Source organism: Molothrus ater, chromosome 24 (assembly GCF_012460135.2).
Source record: "Molothrus ater isolate BHLD 08-10-18 breed brown headed cowbird chromosome 24, BPBGC_Mater_1.1, whole genome shotgun sequence".
NCBI classification, from domain to species: Eukaryota; Metazoa; Chordata; class Aves; order Passeriformes; family Icteridae; genus Molothrus; species Molothrus ater.
Genome location: NC_050501.2, coordinates 178,980 through 192,538, shown reverse-complemented (window position 1 = coordinate 192,538; position 13,559 = coordinate 178,980). Strand labels below are relative to the sequence as shown.

Genomic DNA, 13,559 nt, shown 5'->3' with positions numbered 1-13,559 from the left:
TCAGACATCAACCCTGTGGGAAAATCCTTTTGCTCTCTGCTTTTGTTTTGTGGTGGAAAGAAAAATGGTAAATATTAATCCAGCCCATCCTAACCCCTAATTCCTGGGAGAGCTGGGCATGTACAGACCCTTGTGAGGAATAATTTGGGAGTGCAGAAGCCAGCAGAGATGACCTGCTGACTCCTGTTTACTGGTGCTGCAGAGCTTAAAATAGCTCCAGCTTTTGTTTCAGGAGAGAGGTTGATGCAAGGCTCTGGGCCTCATTCCCTGGAAGTATGAGCCAGGCTTTTGGGGTTGCTTGGGGGAATCTCAGCCAAGGTTGTTTGGAGCTGTTAAACCTCTGCATTATTTGGGTTTGTTTTGTTTTTTTTAATATCACTTACTCATCTTAATGTTCGTTTTCAGCTCCCGGCCATTATTGCTGTGTCTTATATAGTCTTATATATAAAAGGAGAGACTTACATGGAGCTAGAAAACAGCCACCTCCTGGGATTTGTAAGGTTTTCCTTTTGGAATCCCAGTTAAATGAAGTGTGGGATTTTGTTTTTCCTGGATGGCTACAGGAAAAGCCCAGATTAATTACCATTTAGTGTCACACAGGATGACAGACAAGGACTCCATGTAGTAAGGTAAATTCTCCTTTTATCTCTATGTGCTAAAGGCAAGAAGTCCAAGGCAGATGATATCACAGCTCCTGAAAATTGCATCCATATCGGCAACAGAGATCAAGAAGCCCTCTGCCCTTCAGCAGGCAGGGTTTATAGCAATTCCAAAAACAACTCAAATATTCTTATTGTGTTCTTTGATGAAGATGAGATCATCAAATTTAGATGAAAGTGTAGGAGCTCCGATTCTCATTTGAGTTACAGACTGGGAATGTTCAGCAGAGCTGGAGGAACATGGGCACAGAGGGGTGATTTCCAAAGGCTGAGCTCTGAGGCTGCAGGGAGGGCTCTTTCCATTAGTCTGTGTTTAATTAAAAGCTTGACAATACACATTGGGGTGGCCTGGGGACAATCCTGACCCACTTCCAAAGAGATGAGGAGTCTGGAAGCATTGCTTTAGCAAATGATAAGAGGACTGAAAGGGGCTGACAGTGATTTTTTTTTTTTTTCCATGTGAGTCTGACTAGAGAAAATTCCTGTTACTTGGATCTGTTTCTGGAGACAGGTTCATATCCCACATACTGAGACATACCAACACCCTTAGGAATTTCTCTAAATCTCTTTTGAGGAACAGAAATAAATATTTGACTCTAATCTTCCTGTACTGGCTATCTCATTACTGGCTTGTTAATCTTCAGTTTTTGCTAAACAAGATCTGAGAGAAATTTTTACATTCCTGCCTTGCTACCTTCCAGTGATCTTATAAAACTTACTGGATACACCCATTTCTGGGTTTAACTTGGGAATTGCTTAACCATCAAACTAATTCAGTGGCAGGATGGGGTGTGAATTTGAAATGCAGTAGCAGGAACTGATAGAGCTGCTTCGGGAAATGTCACTGACAGAGCTCACTTTCCTTTTTTTCCTGGTTAGAACATTTTTTCAGAAAATATCTCTTTTTTTTTTTTTTCTTCCTTAGGAGTTATTCCAAGTCAAAATGTTTTTTCCAAATGCAGTCAGTTTTTTAAGTAGGTGTTTGGGGTCCTGCTCAGCACATACTCATTTTTCCCAGGCACATGGTGGGATTCTTGGGGTGTTCTGTGCAGTTCTGTTGGATTTGATGATCCATGTGAGTCCCTTCCAAATCAGGATGTCTCATGATTCTATCATTCAAAGATCATGCTGACTCTGCTGTAAAATTTCCAGGGAAAAAGCAATGGTGGATAACACAATTGGTAGAGATTGAGAGCTGACCATGGCCAAGACTTGCTTCAGCCCCTTGATGTGTTCCAGGGAGCCATAAGCACAAAACTCCACCTGGATCACTAACGCACACCCGCTGTTCCTTACTGATAGTTTTCACATCTCTGTGCATTGTCTGCTCCCATCTGTCAGGTGCTGGGAACTGCAGCCTCTTCCAGCATGTGCTCTTTGTTCTGTGCTGTGGAAGAGGCTGGTGAGAGATTCTCGGGAGGTTTCATCAGGGCTTCACTGACCATGGACATGCAGTGGGATTTTTCTCTGCCCCTCCTGGATCTCCATCCATGGCTGAGGTCAGCTGGGCATCCAGTACTTTTCATTGCTGCTCTGTGGGGATTCTCCCAGTTCACCATTTGGAAGATTACTCTTCCAGAGTAATCTCCCAGGCTTTACTCTGCCCTAGGATTTGACATGATTTTTAGGCTCACGTATCAGTGGCTGTGCCAAGGAGACTCCAGGGATTGCCTTGTGACTTGGCAGAGCAGCTGTGAGATCCATGTAGGAGGAGAATGGGAGCAGCTTGTACCTTGTCCCTGACAGCTTTGGCAAGGGCTGTCTTGGGGAGAGTTTGGCCACACAAAGTTTGGGGCTTGTTCCCAGACTTGGCCTTAAATGACTGAGGGTTTATTTTGTTGCTGATCTGCCATGTTTGATGGAATTACCAGCTCAAAAGGCTGAACATTGGGAATTTTTTCATCTGTTCATTTGCTCAGAACAGATTAAAACATGACCATCCATTTTGCCCTTTCTCCAGGACTTGGGCAGGAAGCACTCTCAGGCCTTTCCAGCTGATTTCCTGCTATGGCTGTGCCTTCAGCATCAGCAGCTGTTCCAGCACTTCCTTCCAGCCCGTTGACAGGTGCTGCCATTTTAAATACTTTCTACGAATTGCGAATCATGAACCAGGAGCCTTACAGAGGTATTGTGTTGGCAAACATACTTCTGTTTCCAAGAACCTTTCCTTCTATTCCCCGAGGGTGGAGTGTTCCCCCCACCCCGTTCCAAAAGGGAGGAAGGAGAAGGGGAAATGCAGCTGCTGCTTTCAGCTTTTCAAAGAGCAGCCTCTGGTGTGGACCTTGCATGGAGAAGGAGAGAGAAATTGTACTTGTCCCACCCGGACTGCAGAGTCATTTAGGTGGGGTGGGGGTGTGCAGCTGCTCCCAGTGCTAGTGGGGGTTGTGAATCATGGGATCATGAAATAGTTTGGGTTGGGAGAAGACTGAAAGCTCATCTCATTCCACCCGCTGCCATGGGCAGGAACACCTGCCACTAGAGCAGATTGTTCGGGAGTCTCGTTATCCTTTGGGATGGGGTGGAGTGGGAGGCTGGAAGGGGGAAAGGCGGGAGCGATGGTTGGGACTGTAGGCAGGGCTACCTACAACTCCCAGAAGCCTCTGCGGTAGAGCCCGGCACCAGCAGCCAATCGGAGCCCGCGCTGCCGCGCTATAAAAAATGGCCGCGGTTGGGTTTCCGCCTCTTTCTGCCATGGCGGCGAGCTGGGGTGGTTCTGTGGCGGCCATCGGGAACCATCCACCGCCATTCTTCGTCTCTGGGGCTCTCCTGCCACTCGACTCCGCCGCATCGGCGCCCTGTGGGCATCGCGTCCGGCGGCGGCGCTTCGGTGCGCTTCGAAGGCTGCGAAGGGCAGCGCGGCCTTTGCCCCCGCCCTCCTCCTCAGGCCGGGCCCGGCCCCGGGTGAGTGAGGGCCCCCGAGGCTGAGCTAATGCCCTGTCCCGGGACAGGCGGCCGCGGGTGGAAGAGCCGCCCGGCCCTATCGAAGCTGCGTCTGTCGGTGCTGTGGTAGATGCAGTCAAAAAGGAGCCGAAAGCAAAGGCATTTTCCTCGACGGTCGCCGCTCAGTTGGAGCCTTCGTAACTGTCCGGCAACATTTCGGGAAAGTACATGGCCCGCCATGGGCTGGGGGGGCTTACTGGTGCTGGAAGGAGGCGGCTGCCTCAAATCCCTGCCCCGGGGGTCCAAACTGATGCACGGCGTGGGGGGAGGGGGAAGGAATGTATCCCATCTTTCTGTAGTTTTGTTTTAACACTTCTCTCGCAATTTACTTAAAGCTCTCTTCTTCCCCAGCAGCATCCTGGCGTAGAAGGTGATCCCGGGACATGGGATGGCTCGTGACAGCCTCGGCTTTGGGCAGGTGAGATGGGCGATCCTGGTTCTGGAGTCCTCTTTTGGGAGGCTGAGAATTGGTTGGGTTTAAGGCCTCCCTGGACCAGAGTAGGAACCAGCAGCGTTTCCTGCCCCTCTGCTTTTGAGCAGTGCCAGCATGTGCTGTTCGGAGGCTGTGCATCCTCCACGGGGCTTGTCCTTGGGGCTGGGCCCTGCAAACTCCCTTAGTACTTGCTCCATCCAGACGATGTATGGGTGAGATAAGGGCAATTCCTCTCTCTAGGGCCCGCTAGAGGCAGAACTGGGTGTCAACCCTGATCCCAGAGCCAGTCAATCACTCAATCACAGACTTTACCAGATAAACTCTGTGTTTACCTGCATGTTAATCCAAGAGCTGTGGTTCCATGCAGTAGCTGCAGGTCTCCAACAACATGCCAGAGCAATGGGAAGGTCTTTGACTGCTGGGCCTCTTCTGCCTGTGACAGTCACTCACCCCTCCAATACATTTTTGGGAATTGGGCTGTTCCTTGCTTGGGGTTCCAGGGTGGAATGAGTCAAAGGTGTGTCCACAAAAGTCTGCAGCCTACTGCTGATATTGGGGGTATGTTGTGATGTCTTCCAGGGGTCCTGGGTGTTCCAGAGCTCAGCCATCTGATGGATAAACCCAGGTGAGAGGGTAGTACCCTTGTTGAAACTACACAGCCCATCCCTCCAAATCCCTTTCCCACCAGATCTGAATACCGATCTTGTGGTCGAAAAAGGAGGAAGAGTAACATTCATGCTGGTCTTGGGCTCTCTGCAGGTGTCTCCTGTGCTGAGAGGGGCCACTAGGAAGACAAGCTGTGCTGGCCTCACTATTTTGGGAATTCTAGTTAGGAAGTAAACTCCTGGTCAGGAGAAGGGATAAACATGGGGCACAGGGGGCATACATGCCATGAGGGTCGGGGACGCTGGAATTTGTTGGGAATATCTGAGCCGTGGATTTACAGTGACTCCTTGGCTTACGGCACTAAACTCTGGCTCTATTTTTTCAGCAGTAACTCTGGAAAAAGATTAAAACCTGTGAGCCCTGTCCCAAGGGCTTCAGCTTGCTTTCTGTAGGACCTGAGTTGTAAGGAAGCTGCAGTGTGGAGCATGTAAGTGTTCTCTGGAGAACTCCTGGTGTTGGGATGGGCAGTAAGTGGAAACTAGATACTGGGAGGAAGTTCTGGCTGTGAGGGTGAGAAGGCCCTGGTTGCCTAGAGTAGCTGTGGCTGCCCCATTCCCTGAAGTGTCCAGGGCCAGGTTGGATGTGACTTGTCTGGTGGACAGTATCCCTGGCTGTGGAATGGAGTGAGCTTTTGAGGTGTCTTCTAACCCGAACCATTCTGGCATTGTGCGATCTGGAGTGGGTCTGGAGGACAGGGGACAGTTCAAGCTCACTGTGCTGGAAGTGGCCAGTTTTTCACCTGGACTTTGCAGGTGTGAATGATCAACCTTGTTTCCGAGGCTTTTCATTGGGCAGAGTTGTGCTCTGTGGTGCAGGGTGTGGGTGAGATCAGTGGCAGTGCAGCCTGGTCCATGATGATTCCTTAGTCTGGAGACTGTTGGATGAGTCCTGCGGATATGGGGCTGAGGCCAGGCATGAGCTGCCCAAACCACAGGGCAGGGAGGGGACATCCAGGAGTTCTGGAATGTGGATGGAATCTCACACAGTGCTGAGCCTGACTGCCCATCCCTCAGCTGGATTCTTTTTTATCCCTTTTTTCAGGTCTAAGCAGAGGGTGAACCATCCCCGAGGGACTTGGTGCTGCAGTGCCAGACTGTTCTTTCCCAGCCCTCTCCTCCAGAAGTGGGAGCTCTGCAGAGCCAGATCCTAGCTCCTTCCTAAGCTATGAGCTCTGCCAAGTGGGATCAGCCACTTCTGGGCTCCACTTACCTGCAGTGGAGGGAGGTAGAGCTGGTTTGGCTCCAGGTGTATCTGAAGCTCCAGTTCAGATGCTCCACATGGAAGAACAGTGTTTCATGGAGTTTTCTCAGGAGGAGGTCTGGATATTAAATATTTGATTAGAGGAGAGAGTCAGTAATGCCGAGGTGGTGGGTTTGATCCCTGTACAGGCCATTTGCTTAAGAGCTGGACTCAGTGATCCACGTGGGTCCCTTCCAGCTTGGAATATTCTCTGTGTGTGGTAGGAGTTTGAATAAATGCAATTACTTCAAATCTTTGTGGTGTCTCCAGTGTTTGAGTTGCATTGGGATGGGGTGAGGCTGGGCTTGCTCTGAACCATGGAGCCTGAGGATCCCCTTGCAGTGAAGTTCACCAGTGCTTGGAGGCAAGTTCCTGTGCTTGCTGTAGCACCTGCCAGTGGGACGTCCCCCACAGCCCTCCACAGGGGTCCCTAGAATGCAGAAACACCGTGGATCTTCATGGAGGGGCTAGAGCAGCTCCTTCCAACCTCGGGATGTTCCAACACCCTCAGCTGGAGAGTTGGTGGTTCTGGTTGCCTGTTTTGTCACCATGGAGAAAAGCTGGTTGTGGGGAGCCGCAGCCTCTGAGTTGGAGCCACTCTTATTTCTGTCTCTGGGTGGCTGGGCTGTGGCAAAGTCCCTGCATTGGGCTGGTGCCTCTGACTCCTAGTCAACCTGCAGGTCTTGAGAGCCCCTTCCCTGTGGGGCATTTCCCAGGATCTTGGCTCCTGGGGACAGCAGGGAGTCTGCACTCACTGCCTGGTTGTCCCTGTTGTCACCAAAGCCAGGCAGTGGAGACATGAGAGACTGCCAGTAGAGGTGGACATCCAGAGCTGGCATGTGGCAACACTAAACATCCTGGCCACAGCAAATGGAGACTAAATGCCAATGTGATTAGAGCTGAAGCTGTGCTGCTGCTAAGATTTGAAATGCTGGGCTGTTGCTCAGGTTTGTGTTTTGGAGTTTGGTGGTTGGGAAACAGGTAAATGGATAAAAATCGTTGTAAAAACAAGGGAATAAAAAAGTCAAGTAAATAAGTTCAGTGGTTTTCTTAAGTGGTTAAAAGAACTATGCAGCAGCTCCAAAGCCTTTTTTGTTTGTACACCTGGGAAGAAAACTTCTTTCCTCAGTGTTATCAGGAAGGATGAGGACGGAGCTGGCAGCTGCTCCCTCCCTGGGCCAGTTTGTCTGGGTGAGTGCGGGGCCAGAGCCGTCCTTGTCCCGTGGTTGGGTGGGGATAAGGGTGGAGGCCTGTCTGTTGCTGCTAGCACAGGAGGAACATGGTCAGGTCGGGATCTAGTCAGCTCAGCCATGGAGACAATGACAGATTCCCCCCAGGATCCTGACCCTGAGGGACGCTTCCAGTTCCGTGTCATCGTGCTGGGACATGCAGCCGTGGGTAAGTTCCTCACTGCTGCACTGCTTCACTGATGGGCCAGGTGGGGATCCTGGTGGGGCAGCCATGCCAGGCCCCACCGTTGGTGTTGAGTTCTAGCCGGACTATCCTGATTCCACCCACCGGCAAGGCCAAGCTGCAGCTCTGGGACACGGCTGGCCAGGAGCAGTTCAGGTGAGGCGGGTATGTGGACCCCAGCACTCCACCGAGTCATCTTCCCACTCCGGGGTGTTTGTAAATCCCCAGCTGGGTGTGCAGGGGCAGACAGCAATGGCTCACTGGGATGGTGATTCTTTAGGGGCCAGTGACAACTTGTGCTGAGCTTGCAGTGACAAGGTAGCTGTTCAGGGGAGCAGCCAAGGGAGCAGGGCCCGGTGCTTGTTGCTGTGTGCTGGTGGGCTGGGGCTGGATGTTTTCTTTCCTGATTGCATCAGGCTGGAGCCAGGAGCACCTGGGAGTGTGAAGGAGGCTCAAATGGGGCACGAAGGGCTGAAGACCAAAGTGCTGTGGCTGGAGCTGGGCTACCAGGCCCTCTCCATCCCTGGGAACCTTTTGGGGACCCGAGGGTTGGCTCTGGTGGTGCCCTATTTTTGTTCAGTGCTGCCTCATCCCCACAGATCTGGGGCTTTTGCAGGGATAAACAGTACCACAGAGTCCCTGAAAACCCCACAGATCTCCTCTGGAGCCCCCCAGTCTGGGGAGAGGGATGCTGAACAGAAAACGGCAGTGTAAATGCCCAAGACAGGTCTCCCTTTCCCACTCCTGAAGTCTGACCTGTCACCCAAAAACCTCCCGAGCCCCATCCTAGGGTTCTTGGTGTTAAAGCTTCCCAGTATCCTTTGAAAACCTGCTGGGTATGCCCAGATCCATCACCAAGTCCTTCTACCGGAGCGCAGCGAGGGTGCTGCTGGTGTTTGACCTCACCAACCGGGCATCTTTTGAACACATTCCTGAGTGGTATCACGAGGCTGTGGGGGACCAGCTGCCTGCCTTTGTCCTGGTGGGACACAAGTGTGACCTGGTGGATGAGCGAACTGTGTCAGCAGAGGAAGCTGGACACCTCGCCGCCACTCTGGGCATGGCCTTCGTGGAGACCTCAGCCCACAGCAACCTCAACGTGGAGTTGGCCTTCCCGACACTGGCTGGAGGTATCCAGCAGGCACTGGGCCAGGGGATCCTTGCCCCCCACACCAGGGATGTGATGGCATCAGGCTCATCCCCAACCAGAGTCACTGCCAGCCCCTGGCAGGGAGGAAGCCCTGGCAAGCACTGCCAGTGCTGATGGGGATAGGGGGACGTGGGACCTCCAGTTGTGGGGATGCTTCTCTCTCTCCACTCAGCACCTGTAGCCCTTGGGTGACCATGAGGGTTGGGTCTCTCACCTGGGCTTGGGTTTATTTCAAACCTTAATTTGGGGGCTCTGAAAAAAATAGTACTCTGCTGTAGGAGTGTTTTTAATAAACCTAAGGCTTTTCCACACTAAATAAAGGCTGTGCCAAGCACTTCATCCCAGGCAGGGGCGCAGCACTCAATCCATGGCATGGGGGATTGTCTGCTTTGGGGGGCATCACTGGTGGGGCAACAGCTCCCCTTGTCTGGGACACTTTTCAGGGTGTCCTGTCCATGGGAAAATGGGAGCAGGCACCCCTGAGTGCTTCCTGCTGGAGAGAGCCAAAATAAAGGGAACAAAGGGGTTCCAAAGGGGCCACGCAGCACCAATGGTACTGGGAACGCCTCCTGGGTGGAGGAGCTCCCTGCCTGCCTGAACACGCTCCTGGTGTGGGGGTGGCAGGTCCTGGCAGGCAGCAGAAGCACCGATGGAGCCACGGTGGCAGTACCAGTTCCGGGTAATCATGCTGGGGGACTCGACAGTGGGGAAATCCTCACTGTTGCGGTGCTACACCGAAGGTGTCTTCCTGGACGCTGTCAACCAGACGGTGGGGGTGGACTTCTACGTCCAATTCGTGGAGCTGAAGCCAGGGCTGCAAGTGAAGCTGCAGTTCTGGGACACAGCCGGGCAGGAGAGGTTCAGGTAGGTCCATGGGGTCAGGAGGGGTTGTGGAGATGGGTGTCCCCCTCCAGATTTGGGGTGGAGTGTTGTGATTCCAAGCCCAAGGAGGTTGTTGATGTGGCTGTGTTCCCACTTGTCCGTTTGGGTGAGGAACCACCATGTCAAAAGCCAAGGGAAAGGAGCCCTTGGGACTGCCTTGTAAGCCCTTGCTCCAGCTCTAAAGGGGGTACAGTACTCCCCCAAGAATCCCCCTGCCACACCAGCTGCAGAGGGACTGGCGAACAGCTGGGAACCCACTGAGGGCTGGGCAAAACTTCTTCCTCAGCTGCTAGGAGCCTCACACCTCACTGTGGGGCGGTCTCCACCAGCCAGGCAGCTCCTGGGAACAGGAAAGCTTGGGAGATGTGGCTGCAGGGGATGAGAGTGGCAGATCTGGGTTTGCAGGAATGGGAAAGTTCCAGGACTGTTGCAGCAGAGATGGGAAAGTACTGGGGACATGGCAGCAGGGACAGAAGAGTTCCAGGACCATGACAGCAGGGATGGTGGAGCCCTGGGGACATGGCTGCAGACATAGGGGCACTTGGGGGCTGTGGCTGCAGGAGACAGATGAGCTTTGGCGGCTGAACATGGACAGAGCTGCCCCTGGAGTTCTTATTGACACAGCAAAAGGCTGATTCTCACTCCTCTCATGGTGCTTTGAATGCAAGATGGATGCTGCTTGCAGGAGCAGGTCCTAGCCAGGGCCACTCTGTAGGCAGGGAATATGCTGCCCGAGGTGCCACAGCAAACTCCAGGGGCCACTCACTCCCCTGCTCTTGGTGTCCCCACCCCAGGTCTGTGACTCGCTCCTACTACCGCAACTCAGCCGGGGGGATGCTGCTTTTCGACATCACCAACCGCACGTCCTTTGAGAGCATCCGGCAATGGCACCAGGAGGTGACTGACACGATCCAACCCTTCCGCATGGTCTTCCTGCTGGTGGGGCACAAGAGTGACCTGGCTGCGCAGCGCCAGGTGGGCCAGAGGGAGGCGGAGAAATTGGCGGCCTCACTGGGTGTCCAGTACGTGGAGACCTCAGCCAAAGATGCTTCCAATGTGGTCCAGGCCTTTCAGATGCTGACAGTTGCCATTTACCAAGCGCTGCAGACGGGGCAGTTGGTGGCCACTGAGGCATGGGATGGGGTGAAGAGCAGCATCCCACTGCCAGTGCTGCCCAAGGCTCAGGCAGTGGAGAAGGAGGAGAAGCGGAAGAGATGCTTGTGCTAGAGCTGAGGACACTGGCAAGGCAGGGACATGCTGGGCTCAGGAGGGGAAGTGGATATGGAGCAGCCAGTCACAGGCAGGGGTGGCATGGGAAGTGTGTTGGAAGGGTGAAGTCCCCAGGTGGAACCCCACAGGCTTGCAGAGGTCAATGTTACCCTTTCCCCTATGCTCTCTTGTACTGACTGAGATCCCTACCATAAAGCCCTAAATCTTTAAGTCTTTCCAAATAGAATTAAAAGTGACAAATTTATCGTGGAACTCAGATGATGTATCTGCCACTCCAGCTGAGTACATGCCTAGTTGAGTCCAAAGCAAAAATAACCACATACCATTCTGAGGAAATGCCCACTTTCCCTTTCAGATTAATCTTCATACAATATAATTTGAAAAAAACCTTGTCTACAAGGCTGCAGAAAGGAGCTCCCCAGGCTCCTCATCCCACAGCGACATGAGGAGTGAGTCCAAGATGGTCATGGAATCACTTCACCCACCCTGGTTTCCCCTGCAGGTACTGGGAGCCTCCAGAGAGCTGGACAAGGAGGATGAGCCCAGCTCTGCCTAGGGCTGCAGGAGCCTTCCTGAGCCTTCCTGTCATGCAGGGGTTTGCACTGCTGTCAACTCCTGCATCCCCACAACAGCCCCTGCAGCGTCCCTGAGGTCTGAGCAGAGCAGTGGGAACAGTCAGGGCCATGTGGCTTTTTCAATGTCCAGGCACAAACAGAATCAGGGGGACTCTGACTTCCTGCTTTGTCACAACATCCCCCTCCCAACAGTCCAAATATCCCAGCAATGGGTTGGAGGTCAAGAGGGAAATGACCTGGCCATCCTGACTGGCAGGTGAGGGACTGGCCAAATTCTTGTGGTCTAGAAGGGTCTGGAGGGGAGGAAACCTCTCAGAAGAGCAGCTGAGGGCACTTCGTTTGTTCACCCTGGAGGAAACAGGGGAGACTCACCAGCATGTGCAGCTCCTCCCAAGTGACACCTCCAGTCTCTGCTCCCTGTGACCAGACAGGACCTGAGGGAACGGCTGAAGCTGTGTCAGGGGAGGCATAGATTGCATATTAGGAAACAGTTCTTCCCTCAGAGGTGCTCTGGCAATGACCAGGCTCCCCAGGGAATAGGCACAGCCCCAAGGCTGCCACAGCTTCAGAGAGCATTGGACAGTGCTCTCAGGCATAGGGTGGGAGTGGTGGGGTGTCCTGGGCAGACCAGGAGCTGGACTCAATAATCCTTGGGGATCTTTTCCAGCTCAGGATATTCCACGATTCTGCTCCCTGTAAACTTTCAGGAGATCTCCCACAGAACAGCACCACACACAGAGCTGAGGTGACAGGGACCCTCCCCCTGCCATCCCTGTGCAAGGCTGCCTGAAGAGCACAAGCTTGTACCAGCAGCCTAGAATAATTTCTTTATTCATGTAAAACAAACGCAAGTATTTATATAAACACTGACATTACAAAGTACTGGAGCAGGTAGGGGCAGGAAGGAGGAAACAAAAACCTCTACAGATGCTTCTAATACTGTCCCACACACGATCAAATGCTCTGTCCCTTGGATAATCACTTGTACAATAAACCACTTTCAAGTCACAAATAAAAGTCTGTTTGAGATATGTTGCACTTTGAGGAGGAACGAGAAGAGGGCGTAGAATGTTTTTGGCAGGTCTTCTCATCAAGTCAAGATATTGCTGCACTGTTAATAAAAAATAGATGCTTCTCTGTAAAGCATTAAAAAAATATCCCACAGGTGACATCATGGAGGCTTCAGTGGAGCGGCAGGTATCCCAAACTGCACTGGTGGTGTCTCCAGCTCTGTCCAGGGGCTATTTCTTGGTAGTTTTGCGGATCAGTGCCATTCTCTGCAACAAGAGAGGGAAAACCATGGGAAGCTGAGAGCTCAGAGTGAGTGACTGCACAACCACCCACAGCAGAAACAAGGCATCCCAGGTGCTCCCAGGACATGGTCTGACTTGCTTCCACACAGGTCTTTCAGGTCTGTTTGAATCTTAATGGGGTTCCAGGCTGAACAGGAGAAGGAAGTATCTGTGCTTCTCCACTTGGCAACCTGGGGCAGTGGAATCAAAGCCCAATCTCAAGGCCCCCCTCTCTGCCCAGTGGGAGCTGCAGCATCACTCATGAACCCACTGCAGGGCAGTTCCTTCTAGGCTCTGACCACGGCTTAAAAACCAATGGTCCAATGCAGTTTAAAAGCAAAATTAAGGGTGTTTTCAGTTCCTTTGCACAGAGATGGAGTTGTCAGGGGCAGCTGAGAAGCGCCTGTGTGCAGCTCCCAGTTGGTTTTAACCCTCCCAAGCTCCTCAGCACCAAGAGCTGCTGCTTCTCTTTGGGCAAAGCCAACATAGCTGAGGAGACACAGCAACCTCAGCCTGCTGCACAGACAGGTCAGGAGGCTCTGGAAGTAATTTCTGGTCTGAACAACTTGGAAGAGGCCACAAATTCACAGCGTCAGGAGGCCATGACCTCCATCCTCATATCAGCCTTCCATGTGATTCCTGGTGTTGTGAGGGCTCCTTACCTGTTTGTGAGCTTCTGTAGTGCAGGCTTTTTTGTAGGGCCTGATTTCTTCAGAACCAAAGCCCGGGATCCACATGTTCCACTGGCGCTCTGGAATTCACAGAATGGTTTCAGTTGGGAGACATTAAAGCTCATCCAGTTCCAACCCCTTGTCATGGGCAGAGGTGCATAATCTACTCACAGGCTTCCACCACAGCATCGCAACTGAGCCCTGACTCCAGGAGGAGCTGAGAGCTGGGGGTAGAAGGGATAAAAACAGATAAGAGTCACTCACCAAGGTGCAACTGGACATCTTTGACTTCCAGAGTGTTAGACTTGCGGTGCCGTGCAAGCTGGCAGGCGGCTGTCACCACACTCTCAATGAAGTCATCGGCGATCTGTAGCAGCATCTGTGGCGGAACAAGGGCAACAATCAGTCT

The 13,559-nt window shown here is 52.5% G+C and overlaps 2 protein-coding genes, 1 long non-coding RNA gene and 3 other non-coding genes across 11 annotated transcripts in view; 5 read left to right on the top strand and 1 right to left on the bottom strand.

The window, feature by feature from the left end:
- The first annotated feature begins 3,335 nt into the window (after positions 1-3,335).
- On the top strand, positions 3,336-6,189 carry LOC118695617 (uncharacterized). 2 transcript variants are annotated; one of them, XR_004981549.2, is made up of 5 exons: positions 3,336-3,560; positions 3,954-4,017; positions 4,612-4,657; positions 5,024-5,125; positions 5,740-6,189. It is a non-coding gene; the product is annotated as an uncharacterized LOC118695617 (long non-coding RNA). The 2 variants fall into 2 exon arrangements; XR_004981550.2 differs by having other exon boundaries at positions 3,951-4,017.
- LOC118695640 (small nucleolar RNA SNORA16B/SNORA16A family) lies at positions 3,629-3,771 on the top strand. Its single transcript, XR_004981558.1, has one exon. It is a non-coding gene; the product is annotated as a small nucleolar RNA SNORA16B/SNORA16A family (small nucleolar RNA).
- On the top strand, positions 4,365-4,495 carry LOC118695641 (small nucleolar RNA SNORA44). The gene has a single exon (XR_004981559.1). It is a non-coding gene; the product is annotated as a small nucleolar RNA SNORA44 (small nucleolar RNA).
- Positions 5,542-5,612, top strand: LOC118695638 (small nucleolar RNA SNORD99). Its single transcript, XR_004981556.1, has one exon. It is a non-coding gene; the product is annotated as a small nucleolar RNA SNORD99 (small nucleolar RNA).
- Positions 6,190-7,247: 1,058 nt separating the features above from the next.
- RAB42 (RAB42, member RAS oncogene family) lies at positions 7,248-10,609 on the top strand. Its single transcript, XM_036396875.1, is given in 6 exon segments — positions 7,248-7,331; positions 7,432-7,506; positions 8,944-8,984; positions 8,986-9,097; positions 9,099-9,364; positions 10,177-10,609. Coding segments are annotated over 6 exon segments (1,011 nt in total).
- Positions 10,610-11,988: 1,379 nt separating this feature from the next.
- The window catches only part of TAF12 (TATA-box binding protein associated factor 12), a 17,483-nt gene continuing 15,912 nt past the window's right edge, over positions 11,989-13,559 (bottom strand). For all 5 annotated transcript variants that reach the window (XM_036397266.2, XM_036397265.2, XM_036397267.2 and 2 more), the window contains 3 exons: positions 13,415-13,529; positions 13,142-13,230; positions 11,989-12,464 (listed from right to left, as the gene is read on the bottom strand). In XM_036397266.2, the coding sequence (XP_036253159.1) occupies positions 12,429-12,464; positions 13,142-13,230; positions 13,415-13,529 (240 nt within the window). In that variant the 3' untranslated portion in view covers positions 11,989-12,428. The remainder of the gene's footprint in view (positions 12,465-13,141; positions 13,231-13,414; positions 13,530-13,559) is intronic.